This window comes from Sciurus carolinensis, chromosome 4 (assembly GCF_902686445.1).
Source record: "Sciurus carolinensis chromosome 4, mSciCar1.2, whole genome shotgun sequence".
Lineage (NCBI taxonomy): Eukaryota > Metazoa > Chordata > Mammalia > Rodentia > Sciuridae > Sciurus > Sciurus carolinensis.
In genome coordinates this window covers 86,442,597-86,468,634 of record NC_062216.1, presented here as the reverse complement: position 1 = coordinate 86,468,634, position 26,038 = coordinate 86,442,597, and the positions used below count along the sequence as shown (strand labels likewise).

Sequence of the window (26,038 nt, the reverse complement as noted above, 5' to 3'; positions counted from 1 at the left end):
ACAAGTTTAGGGGTCTTAAAAGCAGATTTAAATCTAAATGACACATGCATGATTTTAATTTATTTCCAGTATCAAGTCAATTAGGTCTTGATGTTATTAATTACCAATGGAGAATCTTACCATTTAAATCTTAAGAGAGTTGCTCCAAAAGCCACATGAGCAAGGATTGACAAATTCAATACATAAAAATATGAGGGCTAGGGCCAGGTGTGTGGTGGCATATGCCTGTAATCCCAGCGGTTCAGGAGGCTGAGACAGGAGGCTCCCGAGTTTGGCCAGCCTCAGCAAAAGTGAGGCACTAAGCAACTCAGTGAGACCCTGTCTCTAAATAAAATACAAAGTAGGGCTGAAGAGTGGCTCAGTGGCTCAGTGCCCCTGAGTTCAATTTCTGGTACTCAGTAAGTAAGTAAGTAAGTAAATAAATAAATAAATAAAATAAGGGTATTGCATCCATCTACAACTAAAAAAAAAAAAAAAAAAAAAAAAAGGCCATGAAAACTAAATGCAGGCCTGGGTCATAGCTCAGTGGTAAAGTGCTTGCCTCTGTGAGTGAAGCCCTGGACTCAATCCCCAACACACACACACACAAACAAACAAACACACAAACAAAAAAAAAAAAACACCATGAAATGCAATGCATGATCATGCACTGGATCCTAAACTAAGGAGAAAAAAAACTATTACAAAGGCCATTGTTGGGAAAATTAGTGAAATTTGAATAGCTAACTATTATCAATGTTAAATTTCTGAATTTTGATAACTATACTAAGGTAAAATAAATGAATGCATGAAGGTCCTCGTTAGGAAACATGTTGACATACTAAAGGAACATGATACTGCTCCTCTCAAGCATTTCCCCCCAAAAAAGTGCACTGGTATGGCTGTATCTATAGAGGGAGAAGACAAGAAGGGTAAACATCAGTGAGAGTATGAGAGAAGACAGATGGAAAAACAGGTTAAGAGGTTAATAAATGGAAGGTATATTCAGTGGCAGGTAGCTATGTAGATAAAAGAACTCTGGGACTGGAGATGTAGCTCAGTTATAGTACTTGTTCTAGTATGCAGGAGACTCTGAATTTAATTCCCAGTACAGAAAAAAAATGTGTGGGGGGTGGTTATATAGCTCAGTAGTAGAGCACCTGTCTAGCATGTGAAGGTCCTGGGTTTATCCTCAGCACTGCAGGGGGAAGTGGGGAGGACAAACCAAAGAACTGTGGTAAAACACTAAATGATAAATCTGGGTTCAGAGTACTTGAGAGTTCTACATAGGAAAGCAACATAAAATTCAGGAACAAGCTCAAAATGAGAAAATATTCAACCTCTACCATGGGAAGAAACAATGCTTTTTATCTCTCCTATTTTATAAAAATGAATGAGTTCCATATTATTTCCATCCTAAAAACAAAAACCGGGGTGTTGCTAGGTGGTAGACATCTTGCCTAGTATGTGTGAGGCCTCACATGCTATAATATAAAAATAAGTTTTTACATTAATTTGTATTGTCTTAAACATAAAACTAAATATTTAAATATATTAAAGCTATATATTTTCCTAATTATCATTTTACATTAAACTGTATTTTTAAAATCAGAATGCAGAATAAAAAGTTCAATGGAAAAAAAAGACAAACTGCCAGGTGTGGTAGTGTGTACCTATAGTCAGCTACTCAGAAAATTGAAGCAAGAGGATAGTTTGAGTCCAGGACTTCAAGGCCGGTCTAGGAAATATAAGGAGACCCTTTGTTTTTCTTTTTGGTAGTTTTGGGGAACAAACTCAGGTCTGGTTGTTACGGTTTGGATGTGAGGTATCCCTCAAAAGCTCATGTGAAAGATAATGCAAGAAGGCTTAGAGGTGAAATGATTGGGTTATGAGAGCCTTAACCCAATCAGTGTATCAATCCCAAAAAAAGTGAGTGGTAACTGAAGGCAGATAGGGAGTGACTAGAGGCAGCGGATCATTAGGAATGTGCCTTTGGAGTATACTTTTTTAAAAAAATTTTTTTTACTCCATCTGCTATTATTTTAATTTATATTTTTTAATGGTGTGCTGAAGATCAAACCCAGTGTCTCACACGTGCTAGGCAAGCGCTGTACCACTGAGTCACAACCACAGTCCCATGGTGTATACGTTTTGTATCTGGTGAATGGAGTCTCTCAGCTTCATGATCACATCCTGAGCCGCTTTCCTCCACCACACACTTCCACCATGATGTTCTGCCTCATCTCAGGCCCCCAGGAAAGGAATCAGCTATCTATAAACTGACACCTCTGAAACCACAAGCCCCAAATAAACTTTCCTCCTCTTTTGATGAACAATTTGATGAAATTGTTCTTTTCATCAAAGCAGCAAAAAAAAGCTGAAACAAACACTGGCAATTGCCAGGTAAGCACTGTACCACTGAGCTGTACCCCAATCTATCAAGAGTCTATCTTAATGAAAAAGAATAAAAGAGCAAAGTACTAGAATAAGAAATTTAGAGGGGAAAAAAGGTCAAAAAATATAAATATATTCAAATCTTGCTAGTAATCAAAAATGCCTAGATATTTATTTTAAAATACCAGTAATACCAAAAGCTTCCACAAATTTAAAAAACAGGCACTAAATTATTTCTTTCTGGTTAAAGGATAAACTGGAGGAGGAATTCAGCAATAGCTATCGAAAGCAAGCTTATAAAAAAAAATACAGGCACCCTTTGGTCTAGCAAAATACAGTCTAGAAAATTATGTTAATTCTCAAGATAAATTTATAAAAAAACATATTCATATGTATTTTGGGGGTTGTTAACTCAGTGGTATAGTGCTTCCCAAGAACATGTGAGGCACTGGGTTCAATCCTCAGCACCACATTAAAAATAAATAAATAAAATAAAGGTACTGTGTCCATCTACAACCAAAAAAGTATTTTAAAAAAAATGTATTCACTGACTACGTTGTTTTGTTTTGCAATACTGGGTACTGAATCCAGGAGTATTCTATTATTGAACTACTTCCCCAGCCCTTTTTGGGACTGGGTCCCCCCAGAACTTGTCATTTTGCTGCCTGAGACTCCCAAATCACTGGGATATTACAGGTGGGCTCTACCATGGCCTTATGGGAAAAATTAGAAATATCCAAGAAAGGACTAGTTAAAAAAAATATGGTAAATCCTCCCATAAGACTATTACACAATCTTAAAGTATTAGGTAAATAAATTTACTGACATAAAATGAAGTCCTGTATAGACCTGAAAAAAAGTAGATTATGCATGTGCAAAACAACCCCACTTAAAAAAATGACTTCACTTATTTCTTTCACGTACACAAACATCATGTCAACAACAGACGTATTGTAGAATAAACCATGGCTTTCTAAATATGAAAGATTAATTACGCCAAGCAGTATTACTTTCATTACATTCTTAATTCCACATGACAGGTGAAGGAAGAACAAAGACTACCAGGAATTAAGAGAAGCTTTGTTGCCAAGTACAGTGGCACATGCCTATTATCCCAGAGACTCGGGAGACTGAGGCAGGAGATTACAAGTTCAAGGTCTCAAAAATTAAGCAAGGCCCCAAACAATTTAATGAGACCCTGTCTCAAAATAAAAAGTAAAAGCTGGAGATGTGGTTCAGTGATAAAGCATCTCTGGTTTCAATTCCTAATACCAAAAAAGAAATAAGAAAAAGCTGTGTTGCTTTGTTGCTTTCCTGCACAATAATGTATGCCTGTAATCCCAAAGACTTGGGAGGCTGAAGCGGGAGGATAATAAATTCATAGATAGTCTCAACAACTTAGTGAGGCCATAAGCAACTTAGGGAGACCTTATCTCAACATAAAAAGGCTGGGGATATAGCAGTTAAGTACCCTTTGGTTCAATCCCCAGTTTTTCAGGAAGGGGAGGCAGAGAGGAAAGGTTCTGTTGGAGTGCTATTGACTACTTTGTTTCCCTTTCTCGACTCATTCTGTCTTCAGGTTTTATTCTAAAGAATTAACGGGCTGGGGTTGTAGTTCAAGGGCAGAGTGCTAGCGTAGGACAATGCCATGGTTTTGATCCTTTGCACCACAAAAACAAAAAATCAACTAAAGAATTAGCAACTTGAGTTGGGCATGGTGGCACACACGCCTGTAACCCCAGTGGCTCAGGAGACTGAGAAAGGAGAATCAAGAGTTCAAAATCAGCCTTAGTAAAAAACAAGGAACTAAACAACCCAGTGAGACTCTATCTCCAAATTTTAAAATACAAAAAAGAGCTTGGGATGTGGCTCAGTGGTTGAGTGCCCAGAGTTCAATCTCTAGTTCCGTACCCTCCCCACCCACACCCCACACCCCCAAAAATTTGCAACTTGAAATGTTTTCAGTAAAGTCCATGAATATGTTTAAGAATTCCTCAACAAGATGATTTTTTTTATCAATTATTCCACAAAGAACCCAAAAACAAAGACACTATGCTGATTTTCTAAGATATGAATAAAACAAGTCCTTAAGCCCCTCCCCCAAAAAAGAAAGTACCAAGAAAAGTCCATTTTTTTGGCACTACTGGGGACTGAACCCAGAGCCTCTTGTTGCATTCTAAGCAAGCATTTTACCACTGAGCTACAGCCTTTCTCTTCTCCTTACTAAAATTGCCCAGGCTGGCAATCCTCCTGTCTTAGCTTCCAGAGTCACTAAGATTACAGGCATGTGCCACTACACCTGAAAGAAAAAACTTTATTTAACTGCCAATTTAGAAAATATTGAGAAAAAATAACAGATAGTAATCTAAGGGTAGAATATGTTGTGCATAAATATTGCAAAGGAGCTTTTCTGTTTTTATGAACGAGAAGAACTACAGCATAACTGGCTAAGAACATAGACCCACACACAGCCTCTGAAATCCTGAACCCGTCAGATTGCCAATGACATGGAAAATAATAATCTTTTTGTCTGTTTCCTTATCCTCAACAACAACAAAAAATAACAATAATTAAATAGAAGAACGGTTATAAAGATAAGTTAAAATATATAATGTAATAAGATTTCTATGCAAAGTACAAAGCACTGAGTATTATCATTCAAGTTCTGGTTGACATGATTTATTTCTGATACTCACTTAACCTTGCTCATTGCATAATACTACAATAATCAACACAAGAAACTTTGCCACCAACTTAATTTCTAGATTGCTCAGGTTGATGAGTCAGAAATCCTAGTATTTAAAATATTTTCAAATTGCCACCATCAAGTATCACATATATGAAACTATGATACTCCCTAAATTACTCTTATGCTTCCTTTTCTAAAAGCACAAATACTTTCTGTGATTAGGCAGAAGTGATGGTTTGCACAACTTTGTAAATACACTAAAAACCACTGAACTGTACACCTGAAAATGTTGAATAAATTTTATACACACACATACATGTTTTCAATATATACCTAAAGGATCCTCCATATCACCATAAGACATAAAACTCCATTAGAAAAGGGAAAGGAGGCTGGGTACAGTGGTGCATACCTTGGAATTCCAGCTACTCGGGAGACTGAGGCAGGAGGATCAGAAGTTTGAGGTTACCCAGGTGATTTAAGTTAGAACTTGCCTCAAAATAAAATAGGAGTGGAGTGCTCCAAAATAAAAAGGGAAAAAGGAAAACCAAAGACAGAGTAGAAGATATTAGCAATACACCTGTCAGACAAAGGATTTCTTTTCCAAACATATGAAAAATTTCTATAATTGAATAATAATAAACAAATCACCCAATAATAAAATAGGCAAGGACATGAATAGGGCCTTCACCCAAAATATGATACTCAGAGAGATATAACACATGTAAATGTACTCAACATGATCAACACGAGAAACAAAAATGAAAGCCAACAATAAAATGCTACTATTCATGAGCCATGATGGCCAAAATTAAAAGTGCTGATAGTACCAAACTACTATACAGCCAAGAGGAATGAACATGTATATGCAATGAGAAGACATGCAAAGAGGGCTTCCCTAGCATGCATGAAGCCCTGGATTCAATCCCCAGCACTGCAAAAAGAAAAAAGAAAAAAAAAAAAAAAGAGATATATAGAAATGTCTATAGGACAGCTTGATTAACATCAGCAAGAGAATAAACTGGCTAATCTGTACTGTGAAATACCACACAACAATTTAGTTAAAAATTTTAAAAGGTACATACAAAATTTGGATCAATCACACCAATAATTTGTCAAGTGAAAAATGACATGAGTTCATACAATGAAGACATGATAATGGAAAACAGAATATGGTCTGGGAGAAGAGATGGAGGACAGGAAAAGGATAGACCAGAAAGAGACATTAGGAAAACTTGCTTTACTGAAAATATTCATCAGGGTAGTAGTTACAAGCATATGAAACAAATCATTAAGTTGGTAAGTATGGTAAGTACACTTTGGACACTTTATACCACACCCAAAATAAACGAAGATAGTCACCTCAATTATTACCTCAGTTCCTTCTCTCTGTAGTCAGCTTCCACTCACCTTTCACTATTCTTTCCCAGTCCCTATTAGAGTTAATTTGATTCTGAATGCATGTTCTCAAAGAACATTTCATAAGTCACTATTAAAAATTTAAAACATTTCATTATTTACATTTATTTAAATTTATATAAAAATAAGTTCCCTGAAAGGTAGAGGCCTGTTTTTCTTATTCATCTTACTTCCATAATGCATAGTAGAGTGTTATGCACTTTTAAATATCCATAAATGCTTTTTTGATTTAAATGATTGATGGGGGGGTTGAAGAGAGGGGGTTAGATTTCATAAGTATGCATTGATTGCATGCACTGAAATATTACACTGAATCCCATTAATATGGGATTTAATTTAATATACAATAAATATTAAACAAAAATATTTTTTAAAAAATGATTTGTGACTAACAGAATAACATGTCACTAAATTATATGCCTTCAATTTTTTTTGTTGTTTAACGATAGCTTCTTTCTCCTCTCCAATCAGAATTTTTCTACAGCTTCTAGAAGGATGTGGAAAAACATCCATTTGCATAAGGTTTAAAATTAATCTACATATCATAACCACCAGTAGAATGAATACCTTAAAAGTAAATATATATGGAGATAGCTGGGCACAGTGGCACATGCCTGCAATCCCAGAAGCTCGGGAGACTGAGGCAGGAGGAACCCAAGTTCAAAGCCAGTCTCAGGAACTTAGCGATGCACTTAGCAATTCAGTGAGACCCTGCCTATAACAAAATACAAAAAAGGGCTGGGGATGTAGCTCAGTGGTTAAGCACCCCTGGGTTCAACCACCAGTACCAAAAAAAAAGAAAATATGCATGCACGCACACACACACACACACACACACACACATATATGCATGTATGTATACACACACGTGAGAATACATGTGAGAAAGTATAGTGTTGTGTTTTTTACTTTTAACAACAATCTCGTATTTATTGCACACATACTGCACAACAAATTCTTACCAACTAATATAGTATCCCCAACTACATGTTAGACAGGAGTTAAGAAAGCAGTTCCAGGTCACATTTCTAGTAAATATCACAGTCAGGATCTGTAGTATAACTACAGGAAAGATTAGGGTGTTAAAGTTATAGGACTCAGACTGGGAATGTACCTCAGTGGTAGATCACTTACCTACCATTTGAAAAGTCCTGGGTTTAATCCCCAATACTGCAACTGCATTAAGTTATAATCTCTCACCTATTAGTTTGACAAAATTCAAAAGGTTGACAACACTCTCTTAGCAAGGCTTTAGAAAAGGCTAATGCTCTACCACCCACAGGGAAGGTAATCTGGAATATTTATAAAAATTACTAATGCTTATCTAACCTGTCATCCACCCACTAACATCATTTTTAGGAATTTCTCCTACATATCTAATTATACATATATAAAATTATATATGTTCACCATTTGTAATAGAAAGACTAAAAGCAACCCAAGTGTCTATGGAAATTTGGTTAAATAAACTTACAACCATACAATATAATATTATGAAGCTGCTAAGAGAAAATAAAAAATACCCTGAATTTGTGGACAGATCCAGGATTAAGTCTATTAAAAAAGTAAGGTACAGGGCTGGGGAGATAGCTCAGTGGGTAGAGTGCTTGCCTCGCAAGCACAAGCCCCTGGATTCAATCCGCAGCACCGCAAAAAAAAAAAAAAAAAAAAAGTAAGGTACACATTCACACATTGCACCATGTTAATGACGGGAGAAATTTCAGTACTCTAATCTTTGAAAGGTATTTGTATATACTGATCCAAACAAATAATTACTTAAAGAAAAGAGATACAGCTTACTAGATTTTGTGCAAGGGAAGGAGAATGAAACTATATATTTATGTTGTAGTTTCATAGAATAATACCAGAAGAGTTCGCAAAAAACTACTAACAGTAGTTATGTATGTAGGGGGAAAGGGACATGAGAATAGAAAAAAAGAACAAGATTTCTAAATCTAAAAGAAAAAAACACTTATGTAAGAGACCAGGTGTCACGTTGCCCCAAATTTCTGGCTTCTAGCAATCCTCCTGCCTCACTCTCTGGAGTAGCTGTGCTATAGGCATGTGTCACCGCCCCTGGTTGTAAATTTTTTGTTTTTTTTAACTTGTTAACGACTGCCTTTTCAAAAAATGTTAAGTGAGCTTTAAAAGCAACTTCATAAGTATTACCTCATTCTCTGTTGAAACCCGAGAGAAGTTTTTGGCACAGTATTTACATTCCAGTAGACATTATGGATTTAGTAATTATTAAACCTCTTTAAACACAAACTTTTAGTCTCTGTAGTATATGCTTTCCATAATTAGAAACCTGAATATTTTGTCTAATTTTTTAATGAAATAAAAATGGAAAATGGAAATAAATGGAAAACAATTTTTGCAAAAAAAACTTTTCTTTTTTGTACTGGGGATTATATCCAAGGATACTTTACCACTGAGCTACGTACTCAGTTCTTTTTCATTTTCTATTTTGAGACAGGATTTTGCTGAATTGCCAAGGATTTCACTAAGTTGCCCAGGCTGGCTTCAAACCTGTGATCATCCAGTCTCAGTCTCAAGTTGCTGGGATTACAGGCATGCACCACCAAGACTGGCAAAACTTGCTCTTTTTAAAAATTTCCCAGAACATATCTACTTGGACAGAGTGATTTTACAACTAAGCTCAGTAGTGTGATCTCAAAACTGAAAGGAATACCTTAAAGATCTACAATTTCTTTACTTAATGCAACAGTCTGTGTTATTTGCTAATAATGCTGAAATCTCTAACACTGAGAAAACAATCAGATCACAAGGGATCAACCACAGTCAAGTGACAGACATAGCTTAAAGTCATCAGCCTACCCACAAGTTATTTTTAAGACCCTCACCTAACAGCAACTTTTTTTTCTGTTCTTCAAACTAAACATTTTGGATAAAATTATCTACAAGTACTTTCCAAACCTATGCGCCTGTATGAATACTAAAACAAATAGTTCTTTTAAAAATATTTTAGAAGGACAAAGGTATATCCAGTAAGAAACATGCCGGCTTAGGGATGGGGGTGTTATCTTAGTGGCAGAATGCTTGCCTAGCACGCTGGAGGCTCTGGGTTCAATCCCAATACCAAAAAAAAAAAAAAACCTTAAGTTGAAGTTTAACAAACAAAAGAAAAAAACCCTCACATACATACCTTGAAAGGTTTGTCTCCACTGTGTGTCAGCATATGCCTCTGTAACCAACTCTGACTGGTTGATGGAGTGTTATATACTTTACAACCTTTCCATAAGCAAACAAATACCTGTTAAAAGAAGAGCCATAATAATTTTCATCACTTATCTCAACAAACAGTTCAATTCCTTGTTAATGCAATGAACATAATATAAGTCTTCAATTGAAAAGGAAAAGCCATTTAATGTATACAACAATCAAAATGCTTCATATAACTAACTTTATGAAGTTTCAGACAAGGCACAATTTTAATCCTACTCCCCTAAGGCTGCTCACTCAATAAGGAACTGACACACTGATTGTTAAGAGTGCCATTCGTAAGAAAACATATAAAATAAAGACATATATCTCTAGGAAGAAGAACAATAGGCCATTATTTATATTTTTTAGTTACTACATAAGGGAACAAGCATCTATTAATTTTTAAGATCAGGAAAAAACAAAGGCACAAATAGTGAAAATTAAAATGTCAATTAATGTTTATTATATTATTTATTATTAAAGATATTGATGTTTTCAACTTCAAAGAATGACTTTCTATATCAAATTATCAACAGGTGTGGTGGCATACACTGTAATGCCACCAGTTTAGGAGGCTAAGGCAGGAGGATTGCAAGTTTAAAGCCAGCCTCTGAAACTTAGCGAGGCTCTAAGCAATTTAGCAAGACCCTTTTTCAAAATAAAACAAAAAGGACATAATGGGGGTGGGAGGGGGCAAGAATGGAGGAAGGAGGGACTGTATAGAGGGAAAAGAGGGATGGGAGGGGTGGGGGGAAGGAAAAATAACAGAATGAATCAAACACCATTACCCTATGTAAATGTATGATTACACAAATGGTATGCCTTTACTCCATGTACAGAGAAACAACTTGTATCCCATTTGTTTACAATAAAAATAAATTTAAAAAAATAAAGTATAATGTAATACTTAAAATTTAAAAAAAAAGGGGGGGGGGCTGGTGATGTGACTCAATGGTTAAGTGACCCTGGATTCAATCCCCGGTACAAAAAAAAAAAAAAAAAATCAAATTATAGTTTTTCTATCCATGAATTCTTACACTCATATGCATACTAACATTATTTATTACTAAACTGTTCTATCCATGAAAAATTAATTCCAGGGGCTGGTAGAGTGCCTACCTTGCAAGCACACAAGGTCCTGGGTTCAATTCCCAGCACCACCCCCCCACACACACACACACACACAAATTAATTCCAGTCAAGTCCAATGGCCCAAACCTGTAATCCCAGTGACTCAGGGGGCTGAAATACAACAAATCACAAATTCACAGGCCTCACCAACTTAGTGAGACCCTGTCTCAAGGTAAAAAATAAAAAAGGCTGGGGACTGGGGACATAGTTGTGTAAAGCACCCCTGTGTTCAATTCCCAGTGTTTTAAAAAAAGAGAGAGAAAGAGAGAGAGAGAGAGAACGAATTAATTCCAAAGCGGGGCAAGGTTGCACACACCTGTAATCCCAGCTACCCCAGAGGCTGAAGCAGGAGTATTAGAAATTCAAGGCCAGCCTAGGCAATTTACCACGATCCCATCTCAAAATATAACTCAATCTGGCACAATGGCACACACCTGAAATCCCAGCAGCTTGGGAGGCTGAGGCAGGAGGATGTGAGTCTAAAGCTAGCCTCAGCAAAAGTGATGCACTAAGCAACTCAGGGAGACCCTGTCTCTAAATAAAATACAAAATAGGGCTGGGAATGTGGTTGAGTGGTTGAGTGCCCCTGAGTTCAATGCCTGGTACGACCTACTCCCAAAAGGAAGGGAAAAAAAAAAAAACATATATATATATACACACACACACACACACACACACACACACACACACACACATATACAACTCAGTAGTAGAGTGCCCTGGATTCAATCCCCAGTATCAGGGGAAAAAAAACTATTTCAAAACTCTAAATTATGAAGGAAATTTTTAACACAAAATATTGAATTGATATAGTAGTAAAAGGGCTGGGGGTTATGGCTCAGTGGTAGAGTGCTTGCCTAGCATGTATAAGTCACTGGGTTCAAGCTTTGGCACCACATAAAAATAAATATAACAAAAGGTATTGTGTCCATCTATGACTTAAAAATTTTTTAAAAAAATATATAGCAGTAAAAGCATGGGACAGAGGCTCCTTTTTTTTGGGGGGGGGTGGATACTAGGGATTAAATCCAGGGCAATCTAAACTGAACTGCGCCCCACCCCTTTTGTTGTTGTACTAAAGATACTAAGGATTGAACCCAGGAGCACTTTATCACTGAGCTACATTCCCAGCCTTTTCAATTTACTTTTAGCAACCTCCCCAGTACTTTTTATTTTTTATTTTGAGACAGGATCTTGCTAAATTGATGACACTGGCCTCAAACTTGTCATCTTCCTGCCTCCGCTTACTGAGGAACTGGGATTATAGACGACCACTACTATGCTTGACTAGACATGAGCTTTCTTTTCTGCTCCTGCCCTCTGCACTCATGATTGAATACAGGTACTATATCCCCAGTACCTTTAAAAAAAAAAAAAAAAAAAAAAAAAAAGGACAGGGTCTCACTAACCTGCCTAGGCTCTAGGCTGGCTTGAACTTGTGAGTCTTTTGTCCTCTTCTCTCAGCCTCCTGAAACACTGGGATTACAGATGTGCACCACCATTCCCAGCTGGACATGAGCTTTTCTATTATAACGGACCTACATTCTTATGTTCAAGCAACTGAGTATGACTAGATTTAAAAGTATCAACTCTAAAAACCAAATCTTTATAAACTTCCTATTGCTGAGATATCAATTTACTAACTGATGGTACTTCATCAAATTGAACATTGAAAATTGCTCCCCAACTACTGCAACCATTACCTTCAAAGAACCACTTTTAGGTTATTTTTCCCCTAAAGTAAGAACCATTATATTTTAATACTACAGTGTACTACATATAGAACATATCGAAGATATACAAGGAACTGTAGAAACATCCTTTGAGAATAGAGGAGATAGCTCAATGATAGTGCACTTGCCTAGCACGTGCAAGGCCCTGGCTTCAATCCCCAGCACCACAAAGAAAAAAAGAAAGAAAGAAAGGAAGGAAGGAAGGAAGGAAGGAAGGAAGGAAGTTATACTTTTAAATATCTAGTCTAAAATTAAACATCTGGCTAAAATAAATTTTTCAGAAAACTAAAAAACATCAACAATCTGGGAACAAATAACTGAGGTCAACTTTTACTCTAAGAAAATACCCTTTTGTCAAATAGGTCTAACAAGCCTATACCACTACTGACACTGGACCCTGTTATTTAGATGCTGATGCCCATCCTGATTCCACAGATTTCTATTTTCTTTCATTTAAGTAGATAGAGGAAGTCATAACATATCCTCCTTCATATTCCTTATCCTAGCACATGTTATAAAATGATGCTTGAGGTTTCCAGAGTTTTAAAAGTGACTTTAAAAAAATAAATCTAGGACAAAGAATTAAAAAGTTACATGCTACAGAAATTCAATACTGTTTGATAATCACACGCAGATATTAAATACTATCTACCAATTTCTTCACTCAAAGCTACTAGACTAATTCTTAAATTTTCAATCCAAAGTAATAAGAATTGGGTTAGTTTGCAGTTTTTTCACAAGTGCCAGGTATAGTGGTGCATACCTAAAACCCCAGCAATTCAGGAGCCTGAGGCAGAAGGATTACAAGTTTGAGGACAGCCTCAACAACTTAGCGAGACCCTGTCTCAAAATAAAAAATAAAAAGTGCTTGGGATGTTGCTCAGTGGTAACATGCCCAAGGGTTCAATTCCAAGCCCCCCTCCTCCCAGAAAAAAGGTCTTTCTTCTCACAAGTGATACCACATAACCAGAAAATGCCTTAAAGTATTAGGGAAAATTTAACATCATTTCTGTAACTATCTTTTAACAGTGAAGAATTCTATTGATACAACTCTTAAGTGGCCCCTATTCAAAAAACATAGGACTTATAGCTCCTTTCAGATAAACACTGCCTCTATTTATAATAGCCAAACTACTATGTTTGGGGAAAAACAATCTTTGACCTAGAATTCTTCCCCCTAGCAGCAAACATGACTATGGAGGCAATGGCAGACCACATAATTACTTGATACAGCCTTCACTAGTGAGTAGGTACGGTCTAGACTCCAAATGTAATTATGTCTAGTAACGCTATTAAAGCAATACCTTCAGATTTAAAACCTTCAACCTAATGAATTTTATAGAAAGTGAAATGTATAAAGAGACCAACATTAATGAAGTTTAGCTGCATTTGAGAAAATATTTTTAAAATAATTGAAGGGGCGAGCACTAAGCTTCCACAAGGATAGTCTTGACACACACCACCAGTACTAAAAATCCATGAGGTATCTACAAAAACCACCAAACTGCAAAACCTAAATTTCCTTTCCTAACCTACGTTATAGGAAGACCCTTTGATAAAAGCAGTCCAAAATCTGATAACAGAGTCTTTCTCAAACCTGAGACTTAGTAGATGCACAATTGGCTGGAGGAAACTTTATACTATTTTTAGAAATGCTTCTACTGTAAAAATTAACGTGAAAACCAAACACGACAATTCAGATTCAACCCACATTTGGAAGGAGCCAAGCATGCAGAAGGCTGGAACAGGAGGATTGGAAGTGTGATGCAAATCTGGGCAATTTAATGAGACCCTGTCTCAAAATAAAATAAAAAAGGGATATGGATGTAGCTCAGTGGTACAATGCTTATCTACCAAGCCCTGGGTGTGACTCCACCAGAATCACAAAAATAAATAAATAGTTAAATAAATAAAAATTTAAAAAGGAAGGAATATGGTTCAAGAATATAATTCACCATGGACCATATTTTTAATGACAATTTTTAAAATGACTGTTTTAATTAAAATATTAAGGCAGAGGTACATAGTCCAATCACTGATGACAGAGATTTGTGTAAAGCAGCTGGGTGTGAAGGTACATGCCTGCAATCCCAGCAGCTCAGGAGGCTGAGACAAGAGGATGGCGAGTTCAAAGCCAGTCTCATCAACTTATCCAGGCCCTGAGTAACTCAGTGAGATCCTGTCTCTAAATAAAAAAAACAAAAAAGGGCTGGAGACATGGCGATGTAGCTTAATGGTTAAGTGCCCCTGGATTCACTCCCTGTTACCCACCCCCCAAAAAAAAGAGATTTGTGTAGTACAGAGTATACTAGACATACTATAAGTGGAAAATATACTCTGAATTCTATCTAGCACTTTACAACTATGAAATAATCTTGGAAGATTAACTTCATCCAAGTCTCTATTTCCTTTCATCAAAAATAGGAGCACACATTCTATAATTCCAAAACACTATGGAAATATATTTTCTTAGAAAGCCTAGACAATAGAAAAAAAGTGCATTTATCTTAGATACTAAAGGTGCCTTTCCAAAATAATAGCAATCATTATTTTTCTGCCGCACAGTCCAGGAAAACCAAAACAAATAGTCATTGAAAGAATATTTTTGAACTACCAAAGAATCTTCAGATTTACAAATGACCTAACATATAAGACGTAGAGATCTAACATTGCAATGGGTTTTCTGTTGAGAACTCTAGGAAACCTAACTGAATTCTGTTGCAATGGGTCAGCTTTACCTTCAGAGATCTCCACAATACTCAAAAAGGAGGCTAGTAATGAACCTGGAATTTAAGGGTAGGTTTAGTTCCCTTAACTTTGGTCAATATCCCTGAATGGACATAAAACTATATTTATTTGAATTTATATATGGTTTATTCCTGTAACAAGTTGTATGACAACATAGGTAAATGCCTTAAATTTGCTTGGTTATTAATACTCATACCTTAAACAAATCAATCCCTTAAAATTTTCTGTAAGCAAATGAAAAATGCATTCCAAAAGAATGTAACATTAACCAGACAGAAGTCTAACTATGCATGATGAAATTCAGTTATTAATAAATTATGAGCAGTTAAGTATATTTTAAATGCACAGCAGATAAGCATAATTTATATACCAAAATAAATAAATGTCTAGTTATATTGAGCAATTAGATTTTTTTTATCAGTAAAATATACCAAAAGATTTAATATAAAGGATTTAATGGTAACTTCAAGCTCTTTTTTTTTGGGGGGGGGGGAGTACCAGAGATTGAACCCAGGAGTGCTTAACCACTGGGTCACATCCCCAGCCCTTGTTTAAATTTTATTAGAGACAGGGTCTCACTGAGTTGCTTAGGGCCTCATTCATTTGCTGAGGTGCATTTGAACTAGAAATCCTTCTGCTCCAGCCTCCTGAGTTGCTGGGATTACAGGCATGCACCACTGCTACCAGCTAAAAGTTCATTCTTTTACAACATGTAAACATACAAAAGTAAAATACTTTATGGATCCAATTAGTGTGTCTGTTTTGCTCTTTGAAAATGCCAGCAGAGCAGTGGTGCATACCTGTTCTAGCTTCTCAGGAGGCTGAAGCAGGAGGATGGAAAATTCAAGGTCTGCCTGGGCAACTCAGCAAGATCACGTCTCAAAATAAAATTTAAAAAGGGGCACTTGAGTAGCTCAGTGATAGAGCACTTGCCTAGCACGTATGAGGTTCTGGGTTCGATCCTCAGCACTACATAAAAACAAACAAAAGTATTGTGTCCATCTAAACTTTAAATAAATAAATAAATAAATAAATAAATAGAAATTAAAGAGGGCCAGAGTAGCCAGGCATGGTGGTACATGCCTGTTAATCCACTGACTCAAGAGGCTAAAGCAGGAGGAAACCAAGTTCCAGGCCAGTCTGAGCAACTTAAAAGAGACTCTCAGCAACTTAGAAAGACCCTGTCTCAAAGAAACTAGAAAGGACTGGGGATGTAGTTCAGTGGTAAATCACCCCTGGGTTTAATCCCCCAATATGAAGGGGAAAAAAAAATGCTGGGAATGTACACCTTAGAGTGCTTGGCTAACAGGTGTGAAGCTCTGAATTCATCTCAGTATTGGGGGGAAAAAATCGTCATAAAACTAAAATATTTCTCATTTCTTATAAAAGATATGACCCATTTTATGTTATGTTTAGGACATTACCAGGATGGTAATCAAAACTCAAAATGACAAGGTTGGGGAGGTAGCTCAGTGGTAGAGAACTTGCACAGCATGTATAAGGGTCCTAGGTTCGATTTCCAGAACTACAAATGGAAACAAAACAAAACAAAAGAACAAACAAACAAACAAAAACACTCCTAAGACTGATTTTAAAAAGTAGAAACCCTCCCGCGAATTTCATATAAAAATTTTATAAGATATAAAAGTGACAGGCCATATTCATCCTCAAATAATACCCTATTATTCCATCACTCCAACAAATGCCTTATTCTGCCTCCCAACAAAAACACACCAAGAATATACACAAAAGTAAATAAACTGAAACACAAATCTTACACTGAGAAAACTGATTTTTTTTTCCTGACAATTCCCCTACCACCACCAGCCTTTGACCTAGCAATTCTTTTTAATGTGAGAAGTAGTTAAGGCAGAAAGAATAGTACATGAATGGACTTTACTGAATCACAAAACTTCAAGAAAATGAACCTCCCACTAAGACGTAGGTATATATTAAGACAGTAGAGTTTGTTTATTTATTTATTTTTTTAAGTAATGCTGGGAATTGAACCCAGTGCCTCACATGTACTAGGCAAGTGCTCTACTACTGAGCCACAGCCACAACAAGAGTTTGAAATTTGATTCATAAAATAGCTCAGGGTCTAGTTTTGGGAGTCCAATAATGCCCAGAGCTATAGGCTCAAAGACACAATTCTATTATACTTAACACAAAAGGTATTTTATCTATTTATTTTATTTATTTATTTAATTATTTATTTTTGCGGTGCTGGGGATTGAACCCAGCGGTGTTCTACCACTAAGCTACATTCCCAGCCCCTTTTATTTTATAGTTTATTTTGAGACAGGGTCTCACTAAGATGCCCAGACTGGTTTTGAACTTGCAGTGCTCCTGCTTCAGGTTCCTGAGTAGTTGGGATTATAGGTGTACACCAATGTCCACAGCTTGACTACTTATTTTTTAAAAAGGGCTGGGGATATAACTCAGTGGTACAGCACTTGCCTACCATGGGAGAGGTTCTGGGTTTAACCCCAAATACTGAAAAAATTAATACACGTAAATATATATAATTTGTTGTTTAAATGGTTAGTTTTTTTAATGTAAACTCAAACATCCATCCACTCTGATATATAAAAAAGTTAGGATAATCTAAATTGCACTTGACTTCTGCCTCCAAACCTAATTTAAGTTTATAGGTACATATCAACATAAATACCTGGTGGGGAAGGAGTCCTAAGCTGTTGAAAGGTGGTTTGGTTTGGTTTTTCCTAGGGTGAGGATTATAGTGAAATGAGAAGAACAGGAATACAGTACTTAGATTTTTTTTTTAATATATTTTTAGTTGTAGATGGACAAAAATAACTTTTTTTTTTTTTAATTTATTTATTTTTACGTGGTGCTGAGGATCGAACCCAGTGCCTCACACGTGCCAGGCAAGCGCTCTACAACTGAGCTAAAACCTCAGCCTGGTACTTAGATCTTGCCTAACTTACTGCTTCAGCAGAATTGTCATCTTTCAATAACCAGGAGAATAAAATCTAGAGTTACCAATTCTTTCCTCATCTGTTTCTATTCCATGATGACAATTTAACACTTAGGACAGAAAGAAGAAATAAGAAATCAATCAAGTCATAAATTCAAATGCTTTTCAGTTATTATATGACTTATATATATATATATATAAGTCAAATTCACAGAGGCAGAAAGTAGAATAGTGGTAACCAGGGGTAGTAGCAGAAGAGAATGAGTTTGTTTAATGGTTATTGACTTAAGTTTGAGATGATGGTGAAAAAGTCCTGGAGATACGTAGTTAGTGATGGTTGCACAATGAATTTACTTAATGTGGTTTACTTAATTTACTTAAATAGTTAAAAAACAATTTTTAAGCTATCTTCAAGGAGACCATTTAAAACAAACCAAAAAAAAAAATTCAATGTTCCACCAACTATACTTCAAAACACAAGATCCAACCTCAAACTACAAAATCAGTTCAAGATTCTCTTGTGTCTTTTATAACAGTACGAAGTATCAAATTATCATTCACGCTTCATTATTCAGAAAACTTAAGTCTCTAAACCAGTGATTGATATGTAGAAAATGTGTACATTTCTTTACCCTTATAATGAAGCAAATCAATGTCCTTGAAAAATCAGTACTCCTTTCTTTGGTCAAAACAGTTTTACTTCTAAAAATCAGCTAGGAAATCATTATTTGTAATAAAGAAATATTTTAAATAAGGTTTCAAAAAACAACATGAGAGAATTTTAATTTCAATAAAATTATGATAGAAATATCAGGATTTCATAACTAGCTTTCTAATACCAATAAGGTACATGTAATTGCAGGTGATTACATGATACTTCTAATTTAGAAAATTATAAAACTCAGTTTGTAACTGCATTTTTCCTACAAATCTATAAACAGCTGAAAAAAATCTTTTAAGGCTGTGTGCCAACTCAATCTGGAGGCTCTAAGACTTAGAAATGTGAAATTCTCCCACACATAAGAGAAGCCCAGTGATCTTTCCACATAATTTGTGATCCTATATATAGTATCTAAGTGACAAGAAAGATGCTAAGTCAAGTGACAAAAAAGTATATACCATGTCTCAAAAGCAGTACATAGCAATTCACATCAAGCACTGGTTGGCAAAAGACAGTTCTGTAGTAGCCAGGAAACTAACCTGGCAAGACAGTTCACTCTAAATATGCTGAATAAGGAATAAGCAACAAGCTGGGTTTTACAGTGAAAATGCCATAATATGGATACGGTTTCATTAAAAGATCATATGGAAGTATAAAACTTGACTGGCTTTACTCAGATTTACTTGTTTTAAAGAAAACAAATATGTTTATATCTCAAGTTTGAGTAAACAAAAGACTTCTGGTCCATTGTAACATTAAAACAGGGATGAGTATTTCTTAAAAGAAATTTCAAATGTGTTTAACAAGGCTGTATTTTTGTTTTGGGGGGTACTGAGGACTGAACCCAGGGCCTCACCCATACTAGTCAAGAGCTTAACTACTGACCTACACACACAGTTCCAGCTATGTTCTTTTAACATCAATATTATCATCTAAATATCAACACAATCTTGGAAACAGTTACTTAAACTGTGAAGATTTTAATCACTTTAGCAATAGTATACCTCAATAGTAATGGCATATTGATAGATACATGCCTAATAAATTATCTGTACTTACAATATAAAATTAATTTCTGGAATATGTAGTAAGTATGATAAACGTTCAAAACAAACTTAGGCAAAGCTGAAAATAAGCTGGGCACAATAGTGCACACCAGTAACTTGGGAGGCTAAGACAGGAAGATCACACACAAGTTCAAGACCAGCCTGAGCAACTTAGCAAGTCCCTGGCCTGTCTCAAAATAAATTTAAAAAACCTGAAGCTGTAGCTCAGTGGTAAAGCAACCTTGGGTTCAATAACCAGTAACCAAAACAAAAACAAAAACTAAAAATAATTAGAAATTAATATTCTGGTCCATTACACTGTGACTCACCTAATTTGCTTAGTTTTTTATTCACCACCTATTAACGTGAAATTTCATGAGCTGACACAATTAAATATATTCATGAAAGGGTCAATACTGACTAATCAGAACTTTCTATCTAAATGAATTCTGACAAGACCTGGGAGAAATAATCAATTCTTACTTACGAATAATGAGTTCAGGTTGTCATTAAATAGGATTGCACATACTAATCCTGGTACCAATAGTCTCTCTAGTTGATTTCAGCAACAAAGTTAATCTAGGACCCTCTAATAAGTGGAATCCAGGACAATGCCAGTTTCTAAGTGTTTTCAACTCAAAACATTATATTCGTTTATATTATTTCCACTACATTTTTTAATTCTAAATTCTTCAGAATAACATACCTAGAAGCAAACTAAAATCCAACATATAATATATCCTATTTTCATTTGATTCTATCAAGTAGATGGGAAAGTAATTGAAAGAAAAATAATCATTTGAAAAAATAAAGCCTGTGTAAAAATAATCCTAAATTACTTTCAGGGGAAAGGAGGAGGCCTAACTAACAATTATAAAGTAATAAAACTAATGAAAACAGGGAGTGGAAAAAAAAAAAGAAATGTCAAAACCAACCCCTCCTCGCTGACCATCTACATGTATGGAACGGATGTGATCTGCCAGATCTGGGCTAGAGTTGAAGCAAGCCTGGCACTGGTCCCAACAACAATTATAGGCAATATTTTTGCTTGAAGAAGTAGTGCTTCCTTGTCCATTCATCATTGCTGGAGTTGAACGCCCACTGGAAATTGTGCTGTCTACATCCATTATAGTACTGCTTATGCTACAAAAGAAGAAAAAAGGCTGTGTTATTCCTAGAAATTTACTAACATGAATATGATTTTATAAATATTTAATAAAGATTACCACCACATTCTGCTCCATACAAATAATGCTTACTAACCAATTTCTCCATTAGAAAACAGCAATAATTGAAATTATTTAGTTGGAAATAAAAGTACAAGTAGAGGCAGAAAAACAACAGTACCTCAAAACCAGACTTTAAGCAACTTTGACAGATAAGAACTGCCCAATACTATATACCACAAAAAAACAGACCAACACACACAACTTTGTCACATCTCATCACTTCCATAGTCTTAAGAAGCACAAGAAAGTAACTCTAGTTATAAATAATTTGAAATCAAAGCATTTATCTTCACAGGTCTGAAAATCATTTGTCGACCTGAAATTTTTACTTCTATTCATCAATATGTAACTAACTGCTACATCTTACCTCTTTCCAATTTAAAAGAGTTGGGAAATTTTGCAGTACTTCCCCTTCTAAATAAAAAAGTAGGGACTAGATAATTTAGCTCAGTAGTAGAGCTTTCCTAGCAATTGGGAGGCCCTGAACACACCAGTTCAATCACCTGAACACAGTTAAGTCAAGACCTTGGTTTTACTAAAGTCCAAATAAAATGTCTTTTATTTTTTTTTTTTTAAGATGGAATTTCACCGTTACCAAGGCTTATTTCAATCATTTTTTTATAGTTTATCAACTCTATCCAATAAAAAGACTGAAAATGCCAATCAATCCTTTTTATGTGTTATTTAATAAAGTATTACATATTAGTAATTGTCTTATTTACTAAAACAATTACATACTAATCATGGTCAAAATACTCAAACTTTCACACTACTAAACTGTATCACACTTGATCCTTCGTTTTAAAAGTGATATAGAGCTGGGGATGGAGCTCAGAGATACGGTGTTTACATAGCATATAAGGCCCTGGGTTCAAACCCCAGTACCATAAAAAAAAAAAATTAACAAATATATAAAAATAAAAGCAATTAAATTTCTTATTATCTTCCCAATGAATAAAAAGACATAAAAGTAGCTTCAATGACTTAAAGAGTTAACTGGTAAAAATGTTTTCAGACTAAATTCACCAAAAGCTATGTTATCTGCTTGTAATTTAAGAAATACCAGGCTACTCTAGGCTGCAGCAGAAGGATCACAAGTTTCAGGCCATCCTTGGCAACTTTGTGAGATCTTACTAAAATTTTGTATAAAGGCCGAGCATGATGGTACAGGACTGTAATCCCAGGAGGCTGAGGCAGAAGGATCACAGGTTCAAAGCCAGCCTCAGCAACTTAGCAAGGCTGTAATAACCTAGTGAGACCCTGTTTCAAAATAAATAATAAAAAGGGCTGGGGATATAGTTCAGTTGGTAGGGTACTTGCCTCGAATGCACAAGACCCTGGGTTCAATCCCCAGCACCACCACCAAAAAAAAAAAAAAAAGTGGAAGGGTTGTAGGGTGGGAGGACCTAGGGATATGGCTCAGTGATTAAGCACTCTTGGGGGATCAATCACTAGTATGGAAAAAAAAATCTATATACATAGGGCTGGGAATATAGCTCAGTGGTAGAGAGCCCCTAGGTTTAATCCCCAATACCACACTGCCACAGACACACAAAAATAAATAACTAAAAAGGTTGGGGGAGCTGGGGTTGTGGCTCAGTGGTAGAGCAGTTGCCCAGCATGTGTGAGGCACTGGGTTCAACTCTCAGCACCACATATAAACAGATTAATTAAAATTTTTAAAAGTCCATTGACAACTAAAAAAAAATTTTTTTTAATTATGCCGGGGATGTAGTTCGGTAATAAAGCACCCCTAGATTCAATTCTAAGAAGCACACACACATTAAAAAAAAAAAAAAAAGGAAAGAAAAAAAAAAAAATCAGTAGTTGTGATTAACTTTTTTTTTGAGATGAGGTCTTATTATGAATCTTAGGCTGACCTCAAACTCCACCTCTGCCCTTGAGTGCTGGGACTACAAGTGTGCACTATCACACCCAGCTTTATATTAACTTTTAAGGAGGCACGCTACCCCCTTATAACATCTTATTTCAAAGACACAGTGCATTTGCATCAAAACCAATGAATATTTCACCCTACATGGTAATGTAACGTTTTTTGGAATCATTTCAAAGTTACAAACATCATGACACAATTATTTCAGCACATACTTTCTAAAAAGAACATTCACTATATACCAATATAACCTATTGATTCACACCTCAGAAAATTAACATAAATTATATTAATTTATTATGTAACCTAATTATTTAACACCAAATAAAAACATTTTTAAAATAAGCAAAAATTTTTGTGTAGGATGCTTCAGATATAAAGCATATCTCAAGCCAGGCACAGTGGCACACACCTATAATCTCCAGTCACTCTGGAGACTGAGGTCCTAATCAATTTAGCAAGACTGGGTTGCAAAATAAAAAATTTTAAAAAGCTGGGGATGTAGATTAAAGGTAAAACACCAATACCCACCCACCCCCCAAAAAAACCCTCAAATTTCTTTTAAAGAATATTAAATATTCTAGTATTTAAATTCATCTGGCTAACTATCTACCAGTTAATACAGATTCTAAATTTCAACTCCTAAGGCTTCACTGTAAAACTCTGTAATTCTAAATTTCAACTCCTAAGGCTTCACTGTAAAACTCCATAAAACTTTCAAATGTGTCAGGCAAGGTGGCACATGCCTGTAAGTCCAGCTACTCCAGAAACTGAGGAAGGAGGATAGAAACCTTGAAAAGACTGAGCAATTTAGTGACACCATCTCTCAAAATAAATAAATAAATTTAAAAAAACTATAAAGGGCTGTAGACGTAGCTATGTGACACAGTGCCCCTGGGTTCAATACCCAGTACCACAAAAAAAAAAAGTAATAAAACTACTCTCAAATATGAAACAGCTCTCAAGTGTCTGAATTTTCATATAGTTTGTTGCTGCACAAATAAACTGTGAATACAGTGGGTTTTTAAATATCAAAATACATATTTTAACTCCTAGAAATTTCAAGTTTCACCAGACCCTTAACCCTGGTATCACTGCCTCTTTTCCTTACCACTTGCTTTATCCAAGTTAAAATATCAACTATAAAAGCACTTATTTACAAAACCATACCAATTTAACTCCAAAGGCAAATATTTGCAGTTTCAAGTGAATAATCAATCATACCCAATTTATAAACAATCTCAGGAACAGTAATAAACCTCAACAAATTACAGTGGAATAATCCCCAAACCGTACTGTACACACACACACACACAGTATGGGGTAGTAAAGTTCCAATTTGCATACCTAAATGAGGATGGACTTAAGATATAAACAGAGTTATCCTCTAAGGGCATAGCCTCTTCTTGAAGGGATACACAAACCAAAAAGACACTTGCCAAAAGGAAAGGAAGGCTACAGGAGAGAAACTTTTCTTTCACTGTATATGTCATTTTTAACCCTCTAACCCTCTACCCACACAATCTTATTTAAAAGTGCAAAATTAGTTGAAAACAAAGCCAAATCAATGTTTTCAACTGGACAAGGTCAGTAAGGTCAAGAGAAACACACACAAAAAACAAAAGTTGAAATAACTATGAACACTAAGCATTGTTTAGTCAGTCTGTATGTAATAACATTCATCTGAAAGAGTACGTCAGTCAGGCACCATGGCACGCACTTATAATCCCAGCTACTCAGAAGGTTGAGCCAGGATTTCAAGTCCAACACCAGCGTGGGAAATTTATTGAGATGATGTCTCAAAAAATAATGATCAAAAAAATGTGCTGGGATATTGCTCAGTGGTAGAGAGCCCTGGGTTCAATTACCAGTACCTACACAAACAAACAAACAAAAATTTTAAAAAGGGATGGGGATATAGATATAGCTCAGTGCTAGAGTATCCTTGGGCTCAAGTCACAATATTTAAAAAAAAAATTAAATATGTTTTATACACACACACACACACACACACACACACACACACACAGTTTTTCAAAGCATATGTATCAAATTTAGATAAACGGCATCAGAACCACACATACAACTCCTAATTTAATGGAATAAAAAGGTAAACTACTATTTAGCTACAGGTGATATTCCTTTCATCTATAATAAAATCCCTGCTCATTACAAGAAATATTGTACATCTCTCCTATACTTATAATCAAATTGAAGGTAAAAATTCCAAAACAATGCAAAGTATTTGAGAATACCCTGTAGCTTGAAAAGTCTGAAGTTATATACCTGATACTACACATTTCTCAATTCTTTGTTGGAACAGACTACAATTATGTGCACTGCTACTTACTATAAGCTTGACAAAGAGATTAAAAGCTAAACCTCAACCAGTTGAAATAGGTACAAGAAAATCAGCTACCTGATGATACTCACGAATTTCTCTTCATGAAAAAAGGGATTATGTAATTTACCATATTGAAATCTGTATCACAACAGGCACTCTCTACTCTGCATAACAGCTGACACTTATTGAGCATTTGCTATGTGTTCTGCATTATTCTATGTGCTTCTGTCAGGTTGCATTTTTCAAAGACACACACAACATCTCATTCCACTCCTCTTCTTAAAATGTGGTGTCACATAGATGGGGTCTATGTTAACACCCTTGAATGTGAGCAGGTCTGAGACTGCTACAGAAGTGGTACTACCAGATTTCCAAGACTAGGTCATAAAAGGAAATACAGTTTTTAAGTCTGGTTCTGTCTTGGGACACAGAGCTTAAATTCCTGAACTATCAAGTAAACAACCTGGTTCCTCTAAAACCACCATGCTGAAGAGATTCTGCAAAGAACACAGGCAGAGACAGGGAGAGCAAAAAGCCTTAAGAAATTCCACTGTTCCAATCCCCAGCTATCTGGGTGTTTCAAACCCAGGCACCAGATATGTGAG

General features: G+C 35.7%; 1 protein-coding gene across 3 annotated transcripts in view; it reads right to left on the bottom strand.

Moving 5' to 3' along the window:
• Aebp2 (AE binding protein 2) overlaps positions 1-26,038 on the bottom strand; it is a 131,706-nt gene that overhangs the window by 90,489 nt on the left and 15,179 nt on the right. For 2 of the 3 annotated variants that reach the window (XM_047550400.1, XM_047550399.1), the window contains exons 2-3: positions 20,902-21,109; positions 9,648-9,755 (exon numbers count right to left, since the gene is read on the bottom strand). In XM_047550400.1, the coding sequence (XP_047406356.1) occupies positions 9,648-9,755; positions 20,902-21,109 (316 nt within the window). The remainder of the gene's footprint in view (positions 1-9,647; positions 9,756-20,901; positions 21,110-26,038) is intronic. The other variant, XM_047550402.1, reaches the window with a different exon arrangement.